This window comes from Podarcis bocagei (genome assembly GCF_964188305.1).
Source record: "Podarcis bocagei genome assembly, chromosome: 7".
Taxonomy (NCBI): domain Eukaryota; kingdom Metazoa; phylum Chordata; class Lepidosauria; order Squamata; family Lacertidae; genus Podarcis; species Podarcis bocagei.
The window spans coordinates 64,929,595-64,946,526 of record NC_138132.1 but is presented as its reverse complement, the minus strand read 5'-3'; the positions used below and the strand labels follow the sequence as shown (position 1 = coordinate 64,946,526).

Sequence of the window (16,932 nt, the reverse complement as noted above, 5' to 3'; positions counted from 1 at the left end):
GTTGTGATTTTATCCTGTGAACTGCCCCGAGAACTGCGAGTATAGGACGGTACAGTACATAGCTGTCAACTTTCAGATTTGAAAATAAGGGATCAGCAGCCTCACCTGTCCCGGGGACAGTCTACGGGATATCTAACAATCCGGGATAGCAGCGGGGAACAGCGCTGGAATAAGGGAATTTCCCCGCAAAAAAAGGGGAAGGTTGACAGCTATGGTACAGTATACAAATTTGATTTTAATTAATTAACTAATTGGGTAGTCAAATTTAAGAGACTACCAGTGGGTGGGTGGGTGGGAATGGAAACTCTTCTCACCACAGCTCCTTAAACGGGTGGAACAGCGTATCTTCCTTACCTACATATCAGGGTAGCCCCACCCACCCCGTGGTTGCCTTGACGCTGCTGGACTACAACTCCCATCAACCTCGACTGCTGTACACGCTAGTAGGGGGCTGATAAAAGAGTTGGTTTCCAGCGCCATGCGGAGGGCAACAGGTAAGCCCACTCATCTCTATAAAAAGAAACAAAAATCCTCCGTCGAAGCTTCGAACGAATAGAAGCGCAACGGCAGACAGGAAACCCGAACAATGACCGCGAGGCAGCTTTTAACTCGGTGAGCATTCAAAATTTCCGGCAAGTAACAGGATGTGACGTATTTCCCAACCGGGTGCCTCTCCGTGAACCGCGAGGGGGGGCCCGAGCTTCCACTTCCGGGTGAGAGGTGGTCGCCATGGCGGTGTTGGCTTCCAATCCTAACAACCCTGTGGTGTTCTTTGATGTCACGATAGGCGGCCAGGTAAGGCTCGCTCGGGGGAGGCTGAAGGGGGGGGGAAGGGTCTGGGCGTGGGGGTGGAGGGAGGGGCGCGCGAGGAGGAGGAAGAGGAGGCTCTGACGGTTCTGCCCATGCCCAGGAGGTCGGCCGCATGAAAGTGGAGCTCTTCGCCGACGTGGTACCCAAGACGGCGGAGAACTTCAGGTAAGCCTGAGGAGAAAACTCGGCGGAGGATTGGTCGTGTGTTTGTGTGTGACAGACAATACGGCATGCCATAAAGATGCGCGGCGAGAGCGGCACCTCTGGGCCCCAGGCCGCATAGTCTCCCGGCCTCCTTTTCTTCCGGCAGCCCTTTTATGCCAATGATGGTAGCGGTGGGTAACGAGTTGCAGGCCTAGAGCGACGCGTCTCGGCCCATATGCGCGCGGGAAGCTGCGCTGGTCCCACGTGGCTGATTTCCTTCCCTTTTAAAAAATAAAATTAAAAAATCCCCTTTTCTGTCGAAATCGGCACGGGCAACCCTAGACGTCCGACACAGAAATGGGGTTAGCCAAGTGGGGTTGCTTGTTTTGTGTGGGTACTTAAACAAACAAGAAATGCTGAGTTAGAAAAAGCAGAAGCTCCTCGCTGATGCTGCTTGTTCTGGTGACCAGTCACAACTCTGGGTTGCTCCTAGGACTGGTGCTACGGATTGGCCTTGCCCTGTAGCTGCAGGGACCCCACTGCCAACCCTAAAGCCTCCTGGGCCTGCTCTTCCTGTGGCCCCTCCATTACTGTGACTGCTGTCTCCAGTTCGCAGGGGAGTGGTGAGTCAGGAGACCAACCTTCAGATGTTTTCCCTTCCTAGGCAGTTGTACAGTCTTGGTTTTAGGGGAGACATCAGATGAAGGGGCAACTGCATGAATTAACAAAGGTGAGGAGGCAGCTGAAGTCCACTGAAGGCATCTTTCTCTAAAGACTGTTGGAAACCAGGAGTCTTGTGTGGATTATGTGGCACTCTAAATGTCACTTGACTACAACTCACATCATCCGTGGCTATTGGCCATACTGGTTGCGGGCTGGTGGTACTTGTAATCCAGTAACATTAAGAGTGCCACAGGTTCCCTAAAGCAAAGCTTCCTTATTTTATGCTTTTGTCAACTCTTAGATTCATGAAATGGGAAGCCCCTCAAAGTCTTACTCATTGTGATCCAATGACTAATAATTTGCTCAAGTAGTCACTGGTTATCATAGTGACTTGGCACTTTGGATTTCCCCAGCCTTTTCATGTTGACTAGAATTTAAATAGAGTCTAGTAAACAATGCAACCACTGGTTTTACTGGCTTGCTGTCCATCTAGGCAGAAAACCTGTCATGGCAAAATGTGCCCATAGGCAGATCTGTATTAAGACAGCAATAAACCTTGATTGGGGACTGTCTTCTCTCACCACACAGCTAGTTCTTGCCTGTAGGGTTGGATTTGATCAGAGGACAGTAACTGGCAGGTCACTGGCTGAATCTGGAGTTCACCATCTCCAGATAAATAACCTCCCCTCCCTTCCTCAGATTGGTTCAGCCAGTGCACGTGAAAAAATATTATTCCTTATGCCATTCTTCTGGCACAGTCTTTCCCATCTGGTGCCCTCCAGGTATTTTGGACTGCACCTTCCATCATTGCCAGCCTTTAGACATGCTGACTGGGGCTGATGATCATTATTATTTATTGAATTTAAATACCACCCTATACGAGGAGGTCTAATGGGACTTGTAGTTCAAAACTACAAAGGCACTAGATTGGGAAGGCTTCTGGGTTTTCTTCATCTCTTTCCCAGGCAATCTGTCACATGGTGCTAGAAAGCAATGGGTGGAAAGAGAAAAGGACTAGACTTACACATAATCTGTTCTTTGTGTACAAGGGTATCTTGGTTCTCAAACTTAATGCGTTCCGGAAGTCCGTTCCAAAACCAAAGCATTCCAAAACCAGGGCATGCTTTCCCATAGAAAGTAATGCAAAATGGATTAATCCGTTTCAGACTTTTAAAAACAACCCCTAAAATAGCAATTTAACATGAATTTTACTATCTAACAAGACCATTGATCCATAAAATGAAAGCAATAATCAATGTACTATACTATAAAATAAATAAGATAGTATTGTAGATAATAAAAATAAACTTTTTTTCTTATCTGCACTGATGATATTGTTTGGATGTGGGGCTTTTATCAGTTCCTGCAATCACACAATCAGTAGCTGAACTGGGTCCCACACAGTCACAAAAAGTGAAAAAACCTCAAAAACACAAAACCACCTGTCAGGGGTTCAGGAGCAGAGGCGAGGGCAAGGGAGGAAACAGAGAGCGAGGGGGAGGAGTCCGAAGGAAAGATGAGCGATGACGACGACCCGAGATCTCCGAGTCTTTCCAGTGAATCGGAAGATTCACAGAAAGGAGCGCCAGTGGCCAGAGCAAGGGGGGAGATTAAGGGGACACCCCAGGAAAAAGGGACAAAAGGGGGTTCAGAGAGCAGCAGTTGGAAATCGGGGCCAACGTCCCCAACAGAGCGCAGTGGGGAGGAAGGGCGCCAGGTATCGGGACCCGGCGGCTCGCCGCAGGGGGGAGGGCATGAGTCAGGAGTGGCCACACCTCCATCGGGGAGCGAAGGAACGGTCAAGCGGAAAGTGAGAGGTTGGGCGCGCGCGCCAAGTTCAAATGCACAGGAAGGCGGCAGAGTAAGCAGCCCGGAAAGGGAGCCAGGTCCTAAAGCCCGCCGCAAGGAGACAGAAGGGTCCGGGGGGTCAGCGTCAGAAGAGTCCAGGAAGGAAGAGACCACGGGGGGCAGAGGGACCCAGAAAAGGAGGGGAAGGCGGAAAAGGTGGAGTAAGGCGAGGTTATTAAGTTGGTGTACAGGAGGCGGGGACTCAGACGGAGCTTCGCCGGTCTAGCTGATAAGACGTAGGGCTGCATGCGGCTGTTTGAAATTGGAAACTGTAACTCAATAAAGACTTTTATAAAGTGAACGCTGGCTAGCGTGATCCTCTGTGAGCTAGGATCTGGAAGCAGCCCTGACACCACCAAAAACAAAAGCACCAAACTTAATCTGTTCTGGAAGTCCGCTTGACTTCTGAAGTGTTCGAAAACCAAGGCGCAGCTTCTGATTGGTGCAGGCGCCCTGGAAACAATAGCCGACAGCCACATCAGACGTTCAGCTTCCGAAAAACGTTCAAAAACCAGAACACTTACTTCTGGGTTTTCAGCATTTGAGAACCAAGGCATTTGAGGACCAAGGCGTTTGAGAATCAAGATATCACTGTATTGGACTAAACGTCTTTCTCTAAATGCAGAGCAAACTTCCATCCTTTTCAAAAGAATATGGCATACCATGGAGGGAGAACATAATGGTTTTTCTCTGTCTTTTTCATAGTAGCCCACAAGCCAAAAAATATTTGCTCAGCACTGAACTTAGATTATTATTGGTCCCTTACTACTTGGTATGTACTATTTTGTAACAGAAATAATTTAAAAGTTTTAAGTTGGTTTTCTAGCAATCACTGTGAATTCTAGAATTCCAACTTAATACTGAATTCCATCTTAACAGTTATTCCAGTATTCAGGAGTACTTAAACTTGTGGACCTAAAAAAGAACATCCCTGTAAGAAGAACTAACTTGTAGATTTTTTCTTCTTTTCAGGCAGTTTTGCACAGGTGAATTCAGGTATGTTGTCTCGGTGTAAAAAAATAAGCATTTGAGCAAGCAGGAAAACCTTCATCCCTGGCTGGGTTCTAAAGCTGTGATACATATACTTAGGAGAACCAGAGGTGGCTGCACTTTTCACTGCAGCAGTGCACAACATCAAGGAGACAAACCATTTTAAAGATCAAATGGTGGCTTGTCGCCTTGGAAGAAGAATCAAAAACCCCCAAAGAATAACCTACCTGGCTTTGCAAATGCCTCATCTCTGCTTGTGTACAACATTTCTTTGGTTCCGGAGATGTACTTGGTTGTTGTTTGGAGTTTTTGTTTTCTTATCACCTGGAGTGCAAAAGGAAAGGCTCAGAGAGTGACATGGGAGTTTATTTTACAGTGGTCATAAGTCAGCAATTTCTTTGGTGTATACATTCCTTGAGAACTGGGAATTTGTAAGTTTGAAAACTGGGATTTTGAGGAGTTCCTAGATTGCAGAAATACTGTGCCTTGATTTCTCCCTCACACTTTCCCCATTCAATTTAAGCTGCAAGTTCTTATTTCTGCAGTCTGAGTCCCTTGTGTGTTGATGAGTGTTGGTCTAATAAGTCCTAAATATAATTATAACACTGATGCCTCTCTGGGTGGTATTTTCTCTTGCCCTTCACCTGGGTGTGCAGACAGGTGTAAAAAGAGCACTTGGCCTCTTGGTTTCATCAAAGCAGACTTGCACTAGGCTGAAGGGGGAGGAGGACACTTTCTGCCCATCTTACAGAAAGCCAGCCTCTCACTTTGTCCAAGCTGGCTTCTATGACTGCTTTCCATATGTAGCCAGATGACCCAGACACATCTGCTGAGGGTCAGAAAGTAGCACATGACCTGCCTTGACCTTTTGGGGCTGGGTGGCCTTTGGCAATCCACTTCTTTGACCAAAGCTCATTGGTGGCACACAACTGAAGCCACATCTGAGATCTTTCAGGTCACCAATTCAAGACCCACTGCAGATGTGAATGCCTTGAAGACTGGGGTGGGGTAGTTCCTGTGGTCCGAGGCTGCACAACTTCACCATGTCTGTATCTTTGTATTCTAGGAAAGATGGAGTTCCTATCGGCTACAAAGGCAGCACTTTTCACAGGTACATTGCTTGTCTGACTCTTAAAGTGAAGCTTTCGATGCATGGCAACAACCCAATGTTTGGGAAGTGTTGCTCAAGGGGCAAGCCTTGAAGGGTTTCTCAAGAGTTTGTCTTGGATCACCCACTGTTGATATAGAAAACAAGGCTTAGCAGAATTTGGGAACAGCAGCACAGCTTCTTCCCATTCCTTCATTAAAAACAATAGGTGTCTGTTGTAGCCAACATCAGTCCTACTCAAGAGTAAACACACTGAAATTAATAGAAATGGCTATGACCATGGATTTCAGTGGATCTGCTCTGAGTAAGATTAACAACTAGTCCAATGCCGGCAATGATCAGCAGGTGGCCCTGTGGGTGCAATTTTGCTCTTTGGCTGGTTGCAAGGCCACTGAAGAACACACAGCCAACTGGCAATCTTCCCAACTGTGTGCTGAAGAGTAACTGTTTTGTCTGTCTAGCCTACACTTTATTTATTTCATCCACTTTTTCAGGGTCATTAAGGACTTCATGATCCAAGGAGGCGATTTTGTAAATGTAAGTGCTCCATTTTTTTCATTCTGCTTTGTTGTCATCAAGGGGAAGGACACTGCAGTGTTTCCTCTTGGAATCTTACCTTTAGTTACAACCTATTGCTTGTTGGGACCCCGCCCATCTGGCTGAGTTGAACCCAAGTTCAGGCGACATGCTGAGACAAACCATGGCTTAATCCACAGAAGCAGGGCCAGAGGAGGAGCAAAGCAGCTATGAGCTCCTCTATGGGAGTCTGCATGTTCACCCTAAGCCATGTTTTGCCCAACAAAATATAATTCTTTGGTGGGTGCTCAAGAAAAGCTGAGGCTGCAGAAAGTTTTGTGTAACTGCCCTTAAGCTTCACAAAATAGGTAGTCTGATATGTTCTGGCAGACTTACCTGAATTGGTGCCTGAATGGACAAGCCTTGATATTGCATAGAACACTTCAGTTGTAAAATAAGAGGGAAGAGGAAGTCAAGAGAGGCAGGCACAGACAACGTTCAGTTGCCCCACAGCCAACTTTAGATGTTATATCATTTGCTTTAGTACCTTAAAATTGTAAACTTACTTAGGTGCCTTGACAGAAAAATAGTATATACAGTGGTATCTCAGGTTACATACGCTTCAGGTTACAGACTCCGCTAACCCAGAAATAGTACCTTGGGTTAAGAACTTTGCTTCAGGATGAGAACAGAAATCGTGCTCCAGCGGCGTGGCGGCAGCGGGAAGCCCCATTAGCTAAAGTGGTGCTTCAGGTTAAGAACAGTTTCAGGTTAAGAACAGACCTCCAGAACAAATTAAGTACTTAAGCTGAGATACCACTGTAAATGCAATAAATAATCAGCCCACAGCACTTTGATTTAGACCATACACAAAACTCCTCAATTAGCTAATTATTATTATTATTACATACAATTTATGTAAATCAGGGCAGGCTAACCTTTTTCAGACCAAGGGCCACATTGAGCAATGGCCAACTGCCCTAGGGCCACAAGTAAATGTGGACATAGTCAAAGGATAAAAATGAGTGTGGCCAAAGTGTCAGGAACAGACCTGGGCAGCCCAAGAATGTGCCTTTACACTTGTATTGCAAAACTATGTTGCTGCTGGAAACAGATTTAAGAGGATGAGCCAAAGGCCACTTGAGGAAAGTCTGTTTTTTAAGGGCGGATTTGAAGGAAGGAAGAGAGGAGGACCATGTAGCTGTTCAGGGAAAGAGGTTCCCAAAACACATTTCTGCAAGTGTTCTAATTATGTGGCTGGTTTTATCAAGAGACACTTGTCAGCATCCAGAATAAACAATAAATGAGAACATTACTCACTCCCAATAAAACTTCAGCTGTGGAATTGAGTGCATGACCACTTTCTAAAACAGGGAGATGGCACCGGAGTGGCAAGCATCTACCGGGGTCCCTTTGCAGATGAAAACTTCAAGCTGAAACACTCCGCTCCTGGTCTGCTGTCCATGGTAAGTAGCCTGGAGAAAATTATTGTGGTCCAGCAATTTAATTTGACTTCAGGCTCCCTTTTCTGACCCCTATAAAGGGATGGGGTTGGCCTGCCATTTGGTGTGCCTTTAAAAAGCAGTGGGACGTCAAGTGTCTTTGGCATGGAGTACCCTACTTGGGCATGATGCTTGCTGAATTACCTTGAGCCACTCACACATCCTACCTTGCTGGATGACTGTAAGGATAGAATGGGATACACCCTACATCCACCACCTCACGTTTCAGTTAGATTTGGAAGCAACTTGGCTACATTTGGAACTAGGGTGCAGCTGGGGTTGCTCTTGCCCATATGCAAAGGTAGCAATCTCTCCTGGCCCTTAAGAGCCATCAGTTTGCGGCATGTGAGAGTTGTACATGCATTGAAGCCCATGGTGATAATTTTCTTAATAACAAGAAAACCCAACTCCCACTGTAATGGTTTTCCTGAACCTATACTGCTAACACCATTTAGTATAACTTACACCCTTACAACCACTAAGCCTGTGAGATGTAAACATGGGGCAAAGCCAATCATGTCGTTAATATATTTGTCAAATGCAGTCATGCCTTGGGAGTCGAATGTTTTGGCTCCCAAACGCCGCAAACCCAGAAGTGAGTGTTCCGGTTTGCGGACGTTCTTTGGAACCCAAACATCTGGCACAGCTTCCACTGCTTCCAATTGGCTGCAGGAGCTACCTGCAGCCAATTGGAAACCGCGCCTTGGTTTCCAAACATTTTGGAAGTCAAACGGACTTCTGGAACGGATTCCATTTGACTTGCGAGGTATGACTGTATTTGACAAGGTACTAACATTTATGATGCAATGCACAAGCGTATGTAGTTACTGTGTCTTTGAATGTGTATATACTTAATACCAGCAGCTTATTTTACAATACTATGACTAAACAAAGGCATCTTTGAGGAATCCTAATAAAACTTTTGACAGACTGATCTTATATTATACTCCACCTCAGTCAAACTTCACCAACACTTTAACTGAGAGCTTTCATTGAAGCTTCTGTTTCCAGCCCTGCTGAATCCCAAACCTGTTTATGTTCCCCTGTCTTGGCTAGTCAAGTCACTTGGCTACCCCAGCTACTCTTTGACCTCCAAGCCCTTCCACCTTCCTTTCAGGTATTCTCTGCTCTTCCTCAGTTCTCAGCCTCTGCTATCTTCTTCCTCTGGATGTCCAGCAGAGACAGACTCCGGCTAACTAGCACCCAGCCTTATATTCACTTCTTCTGGCCCCTCCCAGTCTATCCTCATCCAATCACATTGTCAGTCTAAGAATTCTAAACCAGCAACCACCAATCAGAGTATACATCTCTTCTGTCCTTCAGTTGCATACTGAGAGTTTAACTTTCAGTTGACCAGAGAAAAGATTTCCTCTGCCAAACACATTACAATGTACATTATAATACAGATAACCAGATACATTGCACAATACTCATTAAACAGTTTTTAAGAAACAGAATTTCCTCATAAGCTGTCTGAAACTGCGGTCGTTCAGCAGGGGCTCAAAGTACTTTTCACCTTTCCTGCCATAATAAAGGCCTGGTGTAGCACCTGCTAAAAGTATTATGGTTTAGTCAGGCATGTCCAGGTATATGTTTTAATCTGTTTTTAGCTTATTCACCCTGAAAAGAAGTGATTTTCATTTCGCTGCCCAGATCAGAGCTTCTGTGCTAGTCAACATATCAGTAGGGTGGTCTTAGGACCACCTTTTATTTATTTGTTCCTTTGGGATCCTGTGCACTAGACCAGCTGTGGCAAAGCGAGGCTGAGTGTGGGCCTTTGCCTTCCATGATTTATGTGGATTCCCCCCCCCCCAGGCAAATAGTGGACCCAGCACCAATGGCTGCCAGTTCTTCATCACCTGCTCCAAGTGTGACTGGCTGGATGGGAAGCATGTAGTCTTTGGTGAGTAGTCAGGACAATTTTTTTAAGTCCTACCTTCATGCTAAACTATGGAACTCTCTCTGAGGAGGCAGTGATGGCTTTAAACAGGAATGGAAAAATTCATGGAGGAGAGAGGGTTATAGATGGCTGTGGTCTGACCCAGGGGTCAGAGGCTGTAATGCTTCTGAATACCAGTTGCTGGAAGCCACAGGAAGGGGGAGTGCTCTTGTGCTTAAATCCTGCTTGCAGCGTTCCCAGAAGAGGCCACTCTGAGAACAGGATGCTGGACTGGATGGACCATGGGCTCTTCTTACGTTCTTATGCTCTTAGTTCCAATCTGGGCAAGGACCAAGATTAGAAAAGCTCCTTTAGGTGTGTCCATGGCCTTGGGAGGGCCTGTGGGAATTCTTTTAGTTCCCTCCCCCCAAAAAACAACCCATCGCCCATCCCCATACTGCTATCTGCTTTTGAATGATTCATTCCCCCCCCTCTATTTATTTAGGCAACTTATTCAGCCTGTAACGCATAGCTTCTAAGCAGCATACAATAAAGTTACAAAGGAAATGAAGTAGATAGAATCAATAATAAAAACAGGAGAGTTCACTTATATGCTGGCTGAAATAGAAAGGTCTTTATCAGTCATCAGAAGTTTAACAGGAAGGGGGTCTCAGTCAGGAGTTCCACAGAATCAATCCTACAATACCAAATGCACAGATCCTAGTAGATATGAGTCATGTGTCTGAGCCATAGGGAACCCCTAGAAGAGATTCCCCTGCAGATCTCCATGGTCAAGCAAGGCCACATCTGTATATTGCATTGTTTGACCTTAATTTTGCTGACGATGAGTTGGAAATACTTGAAAAATTAAAATCATCCTTTTTTTCTTTTTTTTTTAAACCCGGCAGGTAAAATAGTTGACGGGCTGCTTGTCATGAGAAAAATTGAAGTAAGTATTTTAGCCAGAGAAGTAACTATTGTGCTAATTTGCGGGTTTGGTGCACGTCGGCAGTCTGATTACCATGCAGAATTGGGCAGCTTAGGAATCTAAGTTAAGATTCTAGTCCTTATTGTGGCAGAATGTAAAGCACATGAAGATGTTGACCACCCTGGGCTTGAGTGATCAGGCTTGACTTCTGCTGCCTTTCTAACCATTCTGATCTGTTAACTGTAAATGGGGCTGCTGCTTTACATCATTCAAAGTGGCAGGCAGCTCTTCAGTTCAAAACTGAGAAGGATCTCCGTCAGTTTGTGAGACACAACTTTGTGGGTTGCAGGTTTGCCAGTAGAAAAATAAGGTCCTGAGGACACCAACCAATCATAGATGAGAAAAATTATCTTGAAAATGGCTTGCTAAGGGGTGGGAAAAGTATATAATGGCTCTTCCCAGCAGGGACTGAGGGTCTCCTCATAATGCTGCCTTTTGCTCCCTCCTCAGAATGTGCCCACCGGTCCAAATAACAAGCCCAAGCTGCCAGTGGTGATTGCCCAATGCGGTGAGATGTAGGGGGAAACGATTCTCAAGGTAGGTACCCATCTCCATAGCTGAGATAGCTGCAACCTGGCCCAATGAAGCTGGGGAGGGTGGATAAGCTATATTGCATATCCATCTCTAGCTTGAGTAAAAAAATAAAGATTTTTAGGAAGCTGAATTCTTTCCTTTTATGGAATACAGCATATGCCAAGGGTTGTATTCAGCCAAGTCAGACTCAAAGTAGACCACATCAAATCGTCAAACTTAAGTTAATAATGCCCATCAATTTCAGTGGGTCTACTTTTGAATGTGACTTCAGTTGAATGAAACCTTAGTGTATGCTGTGCTCCATAAAAGTGCAGAATTCAGCTTTGTAGGAATCTTAACATTCATTCAAACTAGAGGCAGGTATGTAATTATCATGTAACATTTTGAAACTGAGTGTTTTGCTCATCTGGTGGTGAAATCCTGTTTCAGCCTGGTGGAGTCTCCAACACAGACCAATTGCTGAATAAAGATTTACAGTGGTCAAGAGTGGAGGCTACACTCTCCTTGAGAGCCCTCAAGTTCCCACAGCACATTGCTAAACAAATTCTATTAAGTACAATAAATGCAGAAAATATTAATCAAAAGGAAATCAGGTTTGTCTACTGACAACACTCATATACTGCATTGTGTGAGCTGCCTTGGCATAAAATCCATCCTTTAAGACTCTTCTTAGGCTTTGGCAATCACCAACCCCTACAGCAGGTGTGACCACATCCACCAATGGCATAAAGTCCCATGTAGGGTTGGACAAGGGAGAATGTGACCCTCCAGCTGGGAAAAAAGTTTACCAATCCTGTGAGCTCCCCAGCTACATAGTTGAGTGGATCACTAGGATCTCTGGGTGCTGCAACCCCACACGGACCTCTAGTGGCATTGCCAAGATCCATTCACAAAGCATCTTATTTGGGCTGGAATGTGCTGTTTCTGGTACACTGTGTTACAGCTGTGATGATGACTGACTCTTTGCCTCTTCCTGATTCCAGGTTAGTCTCTTTCCATCTTGGATCACCATCACCTCCCGATTGCTCCATGTTTTTCCTGTGGTGTCTCATCTACCCCACATTCCAAACTAATTTTCTCCCCCCATTGTAAATAAAGGAATTTGGTTAAGTGTCTGTTGTTCCATTGGAATGCACAAGGAATTGCCAAATGGGAAGAATTATTGGGGGCCATTGTCTTGTGACATCAGCAAAGTCCATCGAGTGAGTCATCCCAGGGAACCTGGACTTGGGTCAATTGCAAGTGAGGCTTCCAATAAAAGATTGCAGTGCACCATGCCTCCTGGTCAGGATTCCACCAGGATTCTTCCTGAACTCTCCATTTCATTCCCTCTCCCCTGTTTTCCCTCCCACCCTCCAACAATTAGTCTTTTGGACCACTGAGTATTCTTAGTCCTCACTGGGTTGAATTCTCCCCCCTCAAAAAAAGCTTTTGCCCCATGAAATTTATTTTTGCAAACCACTGGGTTCACTCAAGCCCTGCTGCTCCCTCTTTTCTGCATTGGTGGTGGTTTTGGCTACATGAGGAATGGCATGGAGAATCAAGTTTGTTCTCAGTATATATGCTAGATATATGTCATTTTATTTTTAGGTGTGGCAGTCCATTTTTTACTCAAGAGAAATAGGAAGGAAAAAATCCAGTTGAGAAACCTTGTGTGATTCATTAAGCACCTGTGGCTCAATCTTAAGGGTGTATCCAATGATGTCCTACTCTGAGAGACTTGCTGAAAGTGGTGGACTCAAGTTATTGTGTTCATTAACTCCAGTGGTCCTACGCGGAGTAGGGCGAGAACTGGATACAATCCTCAGCAGACAGCAAGCACAATGCCCAGGAAGTGGTTGTTTGGGTATTTGGACACTGCCTCTCCCCAGAAGAGCATAGCAAGGAGTATACAGCAACACAGCCTGGTGTTTTCCTCTTGTGTGGGTGTAGCAGGAATAATGGGTTATATCTAACTTTCTCAGTGAAAGAAATGGGCCTACGTCATGTTCGATAATTAAAGTGGGTATACAGTAGAATTAGCATTGCACAAAACCCTTTATTATTAAAAGCATATTCTAAATTGCCCAAAAACCCCAAAAGGATACAGTACAGTGGTGCCTCGCAAGACGAAATTAATTCGTTCTGCGAGTTTTTTCGTCTTGCAAATTTTTCATCTTGCGAAGCACGGTCAAGTCGCAACTGCACCTCTTCAAGCGGTTTTAAGAAAAAGGAAACAAACTTGCAAGACGTTTTCGTCTTGCGAAGCAAGCCCATAGGGAAATTCGTCTTGCGAAGCAACTCAAAAAACAAAAAACTCTTTCATCTTGCGAGTTTTTCGTCTTCCGAGGCATTCGTCTTGCGAGGTACCACTGTATAGCTATAGGTTGAAATAAGCAATTAACTGAAGGAACAGCATAAAAGTCAGCAAAATAATTGGAGGGAGGCAACAGCTTTGGCAGGGGCAGTAGCTAAGCTGCCACAGTTGCAAATGCCTATTGGATCTCACCCTACTTTATAAAAAAATGTCTACCTCCCGATTTTCAAGCAGAGGCTAATGGGTTACTGGGGGAGAGGAAGTAATAGAGCGAACAGATACAGATCTAAAGTGTCCCTTTTGAGAAATCTCACAATACGCCACAAAAGCTATTTGTCTATAACTTTCTGCTAGCCCGTGTGCCTATAACATCCTAATGGGATTTCTGGCAGACCAGGAGAGAGGGATTAGAGCTAGCACTCTCCTAGATTACAGAAATGTCTTTGCCAACTCTTACTTGCTTCCTGTTTGCAGTCATCCATGGACCTGCCCAGTGTGCTGTTTGCAGGTGGTGCCTGCACGCTAGCCAGCCTGTGGTGCATCACGTGTGGCACAGACTTACCCTTCTGATCTTTGGCAAAATAGCTTCCTGGCTTGCCAGATACTTTGATCAGACAATGATCACAGGGTGTAGATGCAGCCGAGTCTTCCATGCTGCTATGGCAGCAGGTTCCATCAGATACTCAGTTTCAAGCACTAGTCTATGGGACACCTGCTGCCCTTTAGATGATGCTGTGCTCCTGTTAGCCCCAGACACCATGGCCAATTCCCCCAGTGAAAACCATGGCCCAGCAACATTCAGAAAGTCACAGATTTCCCCATCCCTGCCATGAAGAGGGGGAATGAGCAAAGGGTTGGGTGAAGAAGAGAAGCAAGATGCTTCCATAGCCCAATACTGGGATTGAACTATGCCAGCAGTCCTTGCCATGCAAGTGTATCTGCTCATAGAATCTGAGTTGGAAGGGATTCCCAAGGGTCATCTAGTCCAACCCCCTGCAATGCAGGAATCTCAACTAAAGTATCCATGGCAGAGGGGCTATCCAACCTCTGGTTAAAAACCTCCAAGGAAGGAGAGTCCACTATTTTCCGAGGGAGTCTGTTCCACTGTCAAGCAGTTCTTACTGCCAGATAGATCTTCCTGGTGTTTAGCTCTTTGTCTTCAGTGTTGAGGAGCACGATCAGAACTCAGACATGTAAAAATAAAGAAAAGTAACATGAGGGTCTGTCTACTCTTTGAAATATTGAGCAACCAGATGCTAGGAGCAGGTGCACTTGCAGAGGGCGCCCCAAATTTGGCACCACTGCTGCCTAAGGGGAAACAATGCAGAATGGCTGACATTGCATGGCCTGAGGGTGGCAGAGCTGGAGGAGCAAAAGTCTCAGACAAACATTTAAAAGGAAATGAAAGCAGATAGAAAAAGTTGGGGAGAACTTTCAAGGTAAGAACTAGGAGCTGGTGCCTGGGAAGATGAGCTGATGTGGGTTGGACAAAATGTGGTCCGAGTAAGAGGGTCGAATGAATCTAAACCATGCTTATTTCAAAGCCATCATGTTCACAGGGGCTTCAGGATGAATGGGGGAAGCTAGAATTCACTTTGGCAAAGTTTCCTTGGTTTGTTCAAATGAGGAGGGACACAAAGTTCCCAGGCATGTTCAAGGATTGTTAGTAAAGAACAGGACCTTGGGGAACCAGATTCAAATCATACATGAACACAGTTGGACTTAGTTCTGAGTAAAAACTACATGGGGGTGCTTTGTGTGTCATTAATTATACAAAATTCTGGTTTCTAACAGGATGTTGATGGCCTTGGTGTAAGGCTGAACAAACCAACCCATCTGTTTTCTCATTAAGGCTGGGTCAGAGCTTGTGAACACTGCCAGTCCCAGTCTTCTTGTGGTGGAAGGCACAGTGGTCCAGCATCTGCTCTACATGCAGAAGGTTTGGGTTCAATACCCCATCACCCCAGGCAGAGCTGAGAGACATGGCTTGCCTGAAACCCTGGAGACTCACTGTCAGTGTAGATAGCACAAATGTTCTGACTATATAAGCCAGGTTCCTCTGTTCCTAAGTGATCATAGACAGATAGGTAAAACAAAACTGAGGAAGTCTTTCAGGTGCTGGAGTGAGTTGTTTTACAGTGGCATTCTATGCATGTCTATCTACTAACTAGTCAGTTCCACTGAGGTAAGCGGGCCTCCCTTCCAGGTAAGTGTACATCAGGCTCCGAGCCTTATTGAAGTCAATTGCAATAGAACACTCACATTAGGGAAAATAAAGCCATTTTCTTCTGCATGTGGCGGTCCTATGCAAGTATACCCACAATTAAGAACTACATTTAGGTAATTCTGCTTTGGATGCATGAGAAAACTCCATTGAAAAGAGCAGGGTTTACTTTCAAGTTAGAAGAGTAATAGCAATCCTTCTGGTGGTCCCCTCTGTGAGAAGAAAAGTTGCAGGGAACCAGGCAGAGGGCCTTCTTCGCAGTGGCACCCTCCCTGTGGAATGCCCTCCCATCAGATGCCAAGGAGATAAAGAACTACGTATACAACTTTTAGAAGGCATCTGAAGGCAACCCTGTATAGGGAAGTTTTTAATGTTTCGTGCTATGTTATATTTGCTGGAAGCCTCCCAGACTGGCTGGCACAAGCCCATCAGAGGGGCTGGGGTACAAATAATAAAATTATTATTATCCACTGACTAAGGGCAGATCCGCAGTATACAATTAAAGAACATTATCCCCCCCCAAAAAAAAAAAAATTCCTGGGAAGTAAGGGTGCTGGAAATGGTAGCTCTGTGAGGGAAAAACTAGAGTTCTGTAAGGTCTTTGAGAAAACCAGTGCTTTTTTTCTTTAAAAAATGTTTAGGGGTACTCTCATTTTCTTATTCATATTGAAATACTGCCCCCCAATGAAGCCAAACTTGGATTCACAAAATGTTTACGGGTATGCGTACCCCTGCATCCCCCCCAGAAAAAAGAATGAGAAAACCCGTGTGCTTTTGTTGTTGTTTACTCGTTTAATTGTGTTCAACTCTTCGTGACCCCATGGACCAGAGCACGCTAGGCATTCCTGTCTTCCATTGCCTCCTGCAGTTTGGTCAAACTCATGTTGGTAGCTTCGAGAACACTGTCCAACCATCTCGTCTCGTCCTCTGTGGTCCCCTTCTCCTTGTGCCCTCAATCTTTCCCAACATCAGGGTCTTTTCCAGGGAGTCTTCACTTCTCATGAGGTGGCCAAAGTATTGGAGCCTCAGCTTCAGGATCTGTCCTTCCATGTGGTTTAGATGTGCGTTGAATGTATTTAAAATGTTTAGTGTGGAGCTGCCCTAAGGCTCTGGGGTGTAGAACCACAGGTCCTGAAAAGCAGATCGTAGCTATCCACTACCTGGTTCTTGGGACTCTGCCCCGCCCATGCCCTTTTCACCATCCTGGCTCCACACCATTTTCGGGAGACTTCTGCACGCTACAGAATAGCAAGAGTGGGCGAGCAATGCGTGGGTGGGATCAGGAAGGTAAATATCTGAGGGTAGAAGTAGCCTCCCATACAAAGGTAAGAGTCGCACCTGTTGCTCCGCCCACTATTGCCCCGGCTCCGCCCACCCATTCCACGCGGCCCTTAGGTGCTGGCCCGCGAGGGAAGGAAGTCTTTGGGTCT

General features: G+C 45.5%; 1 protein-coding gene and 1 long non-coding RNA gene across 2 annotated transcripts; one reads left to right on the top strand and one right to left on the bottom strand.

Annotated features, from left to right (window-relative positions):
* The first annotated feature begins 634 nt into the window (after positions 1–634).
* Positions 635–12,092, top strand: PPIH (peptidylprolyl isomerase H). The gene is made up of 10 exons (XM_081204042.1): positions 635–795; positions 911–975; positions 4,438–4,461; positions 5,522–5,566; positions 6,058–6,100; positions 7,453–7,545; positions 9,397–9,484; positions 10,369–10,409; positions 10,899–10,985; positions 11,966–12,092. The coding sequence occupies exons 1-9, from the start codon at positions 730–732 to the stop codon at positions 10,965–10,967; spliced, it is 534 nt and encodes a 177-aa protein (XP_081060168.1). The 5' UTR covers positions 635–729; the 3' UTR covers positions 10,968–10,985; positions 11,966–12,092.
* Positions 4,472–8,914, bottom strand: LOC308592500. The gene is made up of 3 exons (XR_014010529.1): positions 8,534–8,914; positions 6,737–6,826; positions 4,472–4,779 (listed from the first exon to the last, which is right to left on the bottom strand). It is a non-coding gene; the product is annotated as an uncharacterized lncRNA (long non-coding RNA).
* Positions 12,093–16,932: the final 4,840 nt, after the last annotated feature.

What these genes read in the sequence shown, in the direction of transcription:
- PPIH (XM_081204042.1), top strand. Translation starts at nt 730, where the DNA reads ATGGCGGTGTTGGCTTCCAATCCTAACAACCCTGTGGTGTTCTTTGAT. An exon ending in AAGGAGGCGATTTTGTAAAT is followed by an intron (nt 6,101 to 7,452) that starts GTAAGTGCTCCA and finishes TTTCTAAAACAG; the next exon opens with GGAGATGGCACCGGAGTGGC. An exon ending in TTGTCATGAGAAAAATTGAA is followed by an intron (nt 10,410 to 10,898) that starts GTAAGTATTTTA and finishes CTCCCTCCTCAG; the next exon opens with AATGTGCCCACCGGTCCAAA.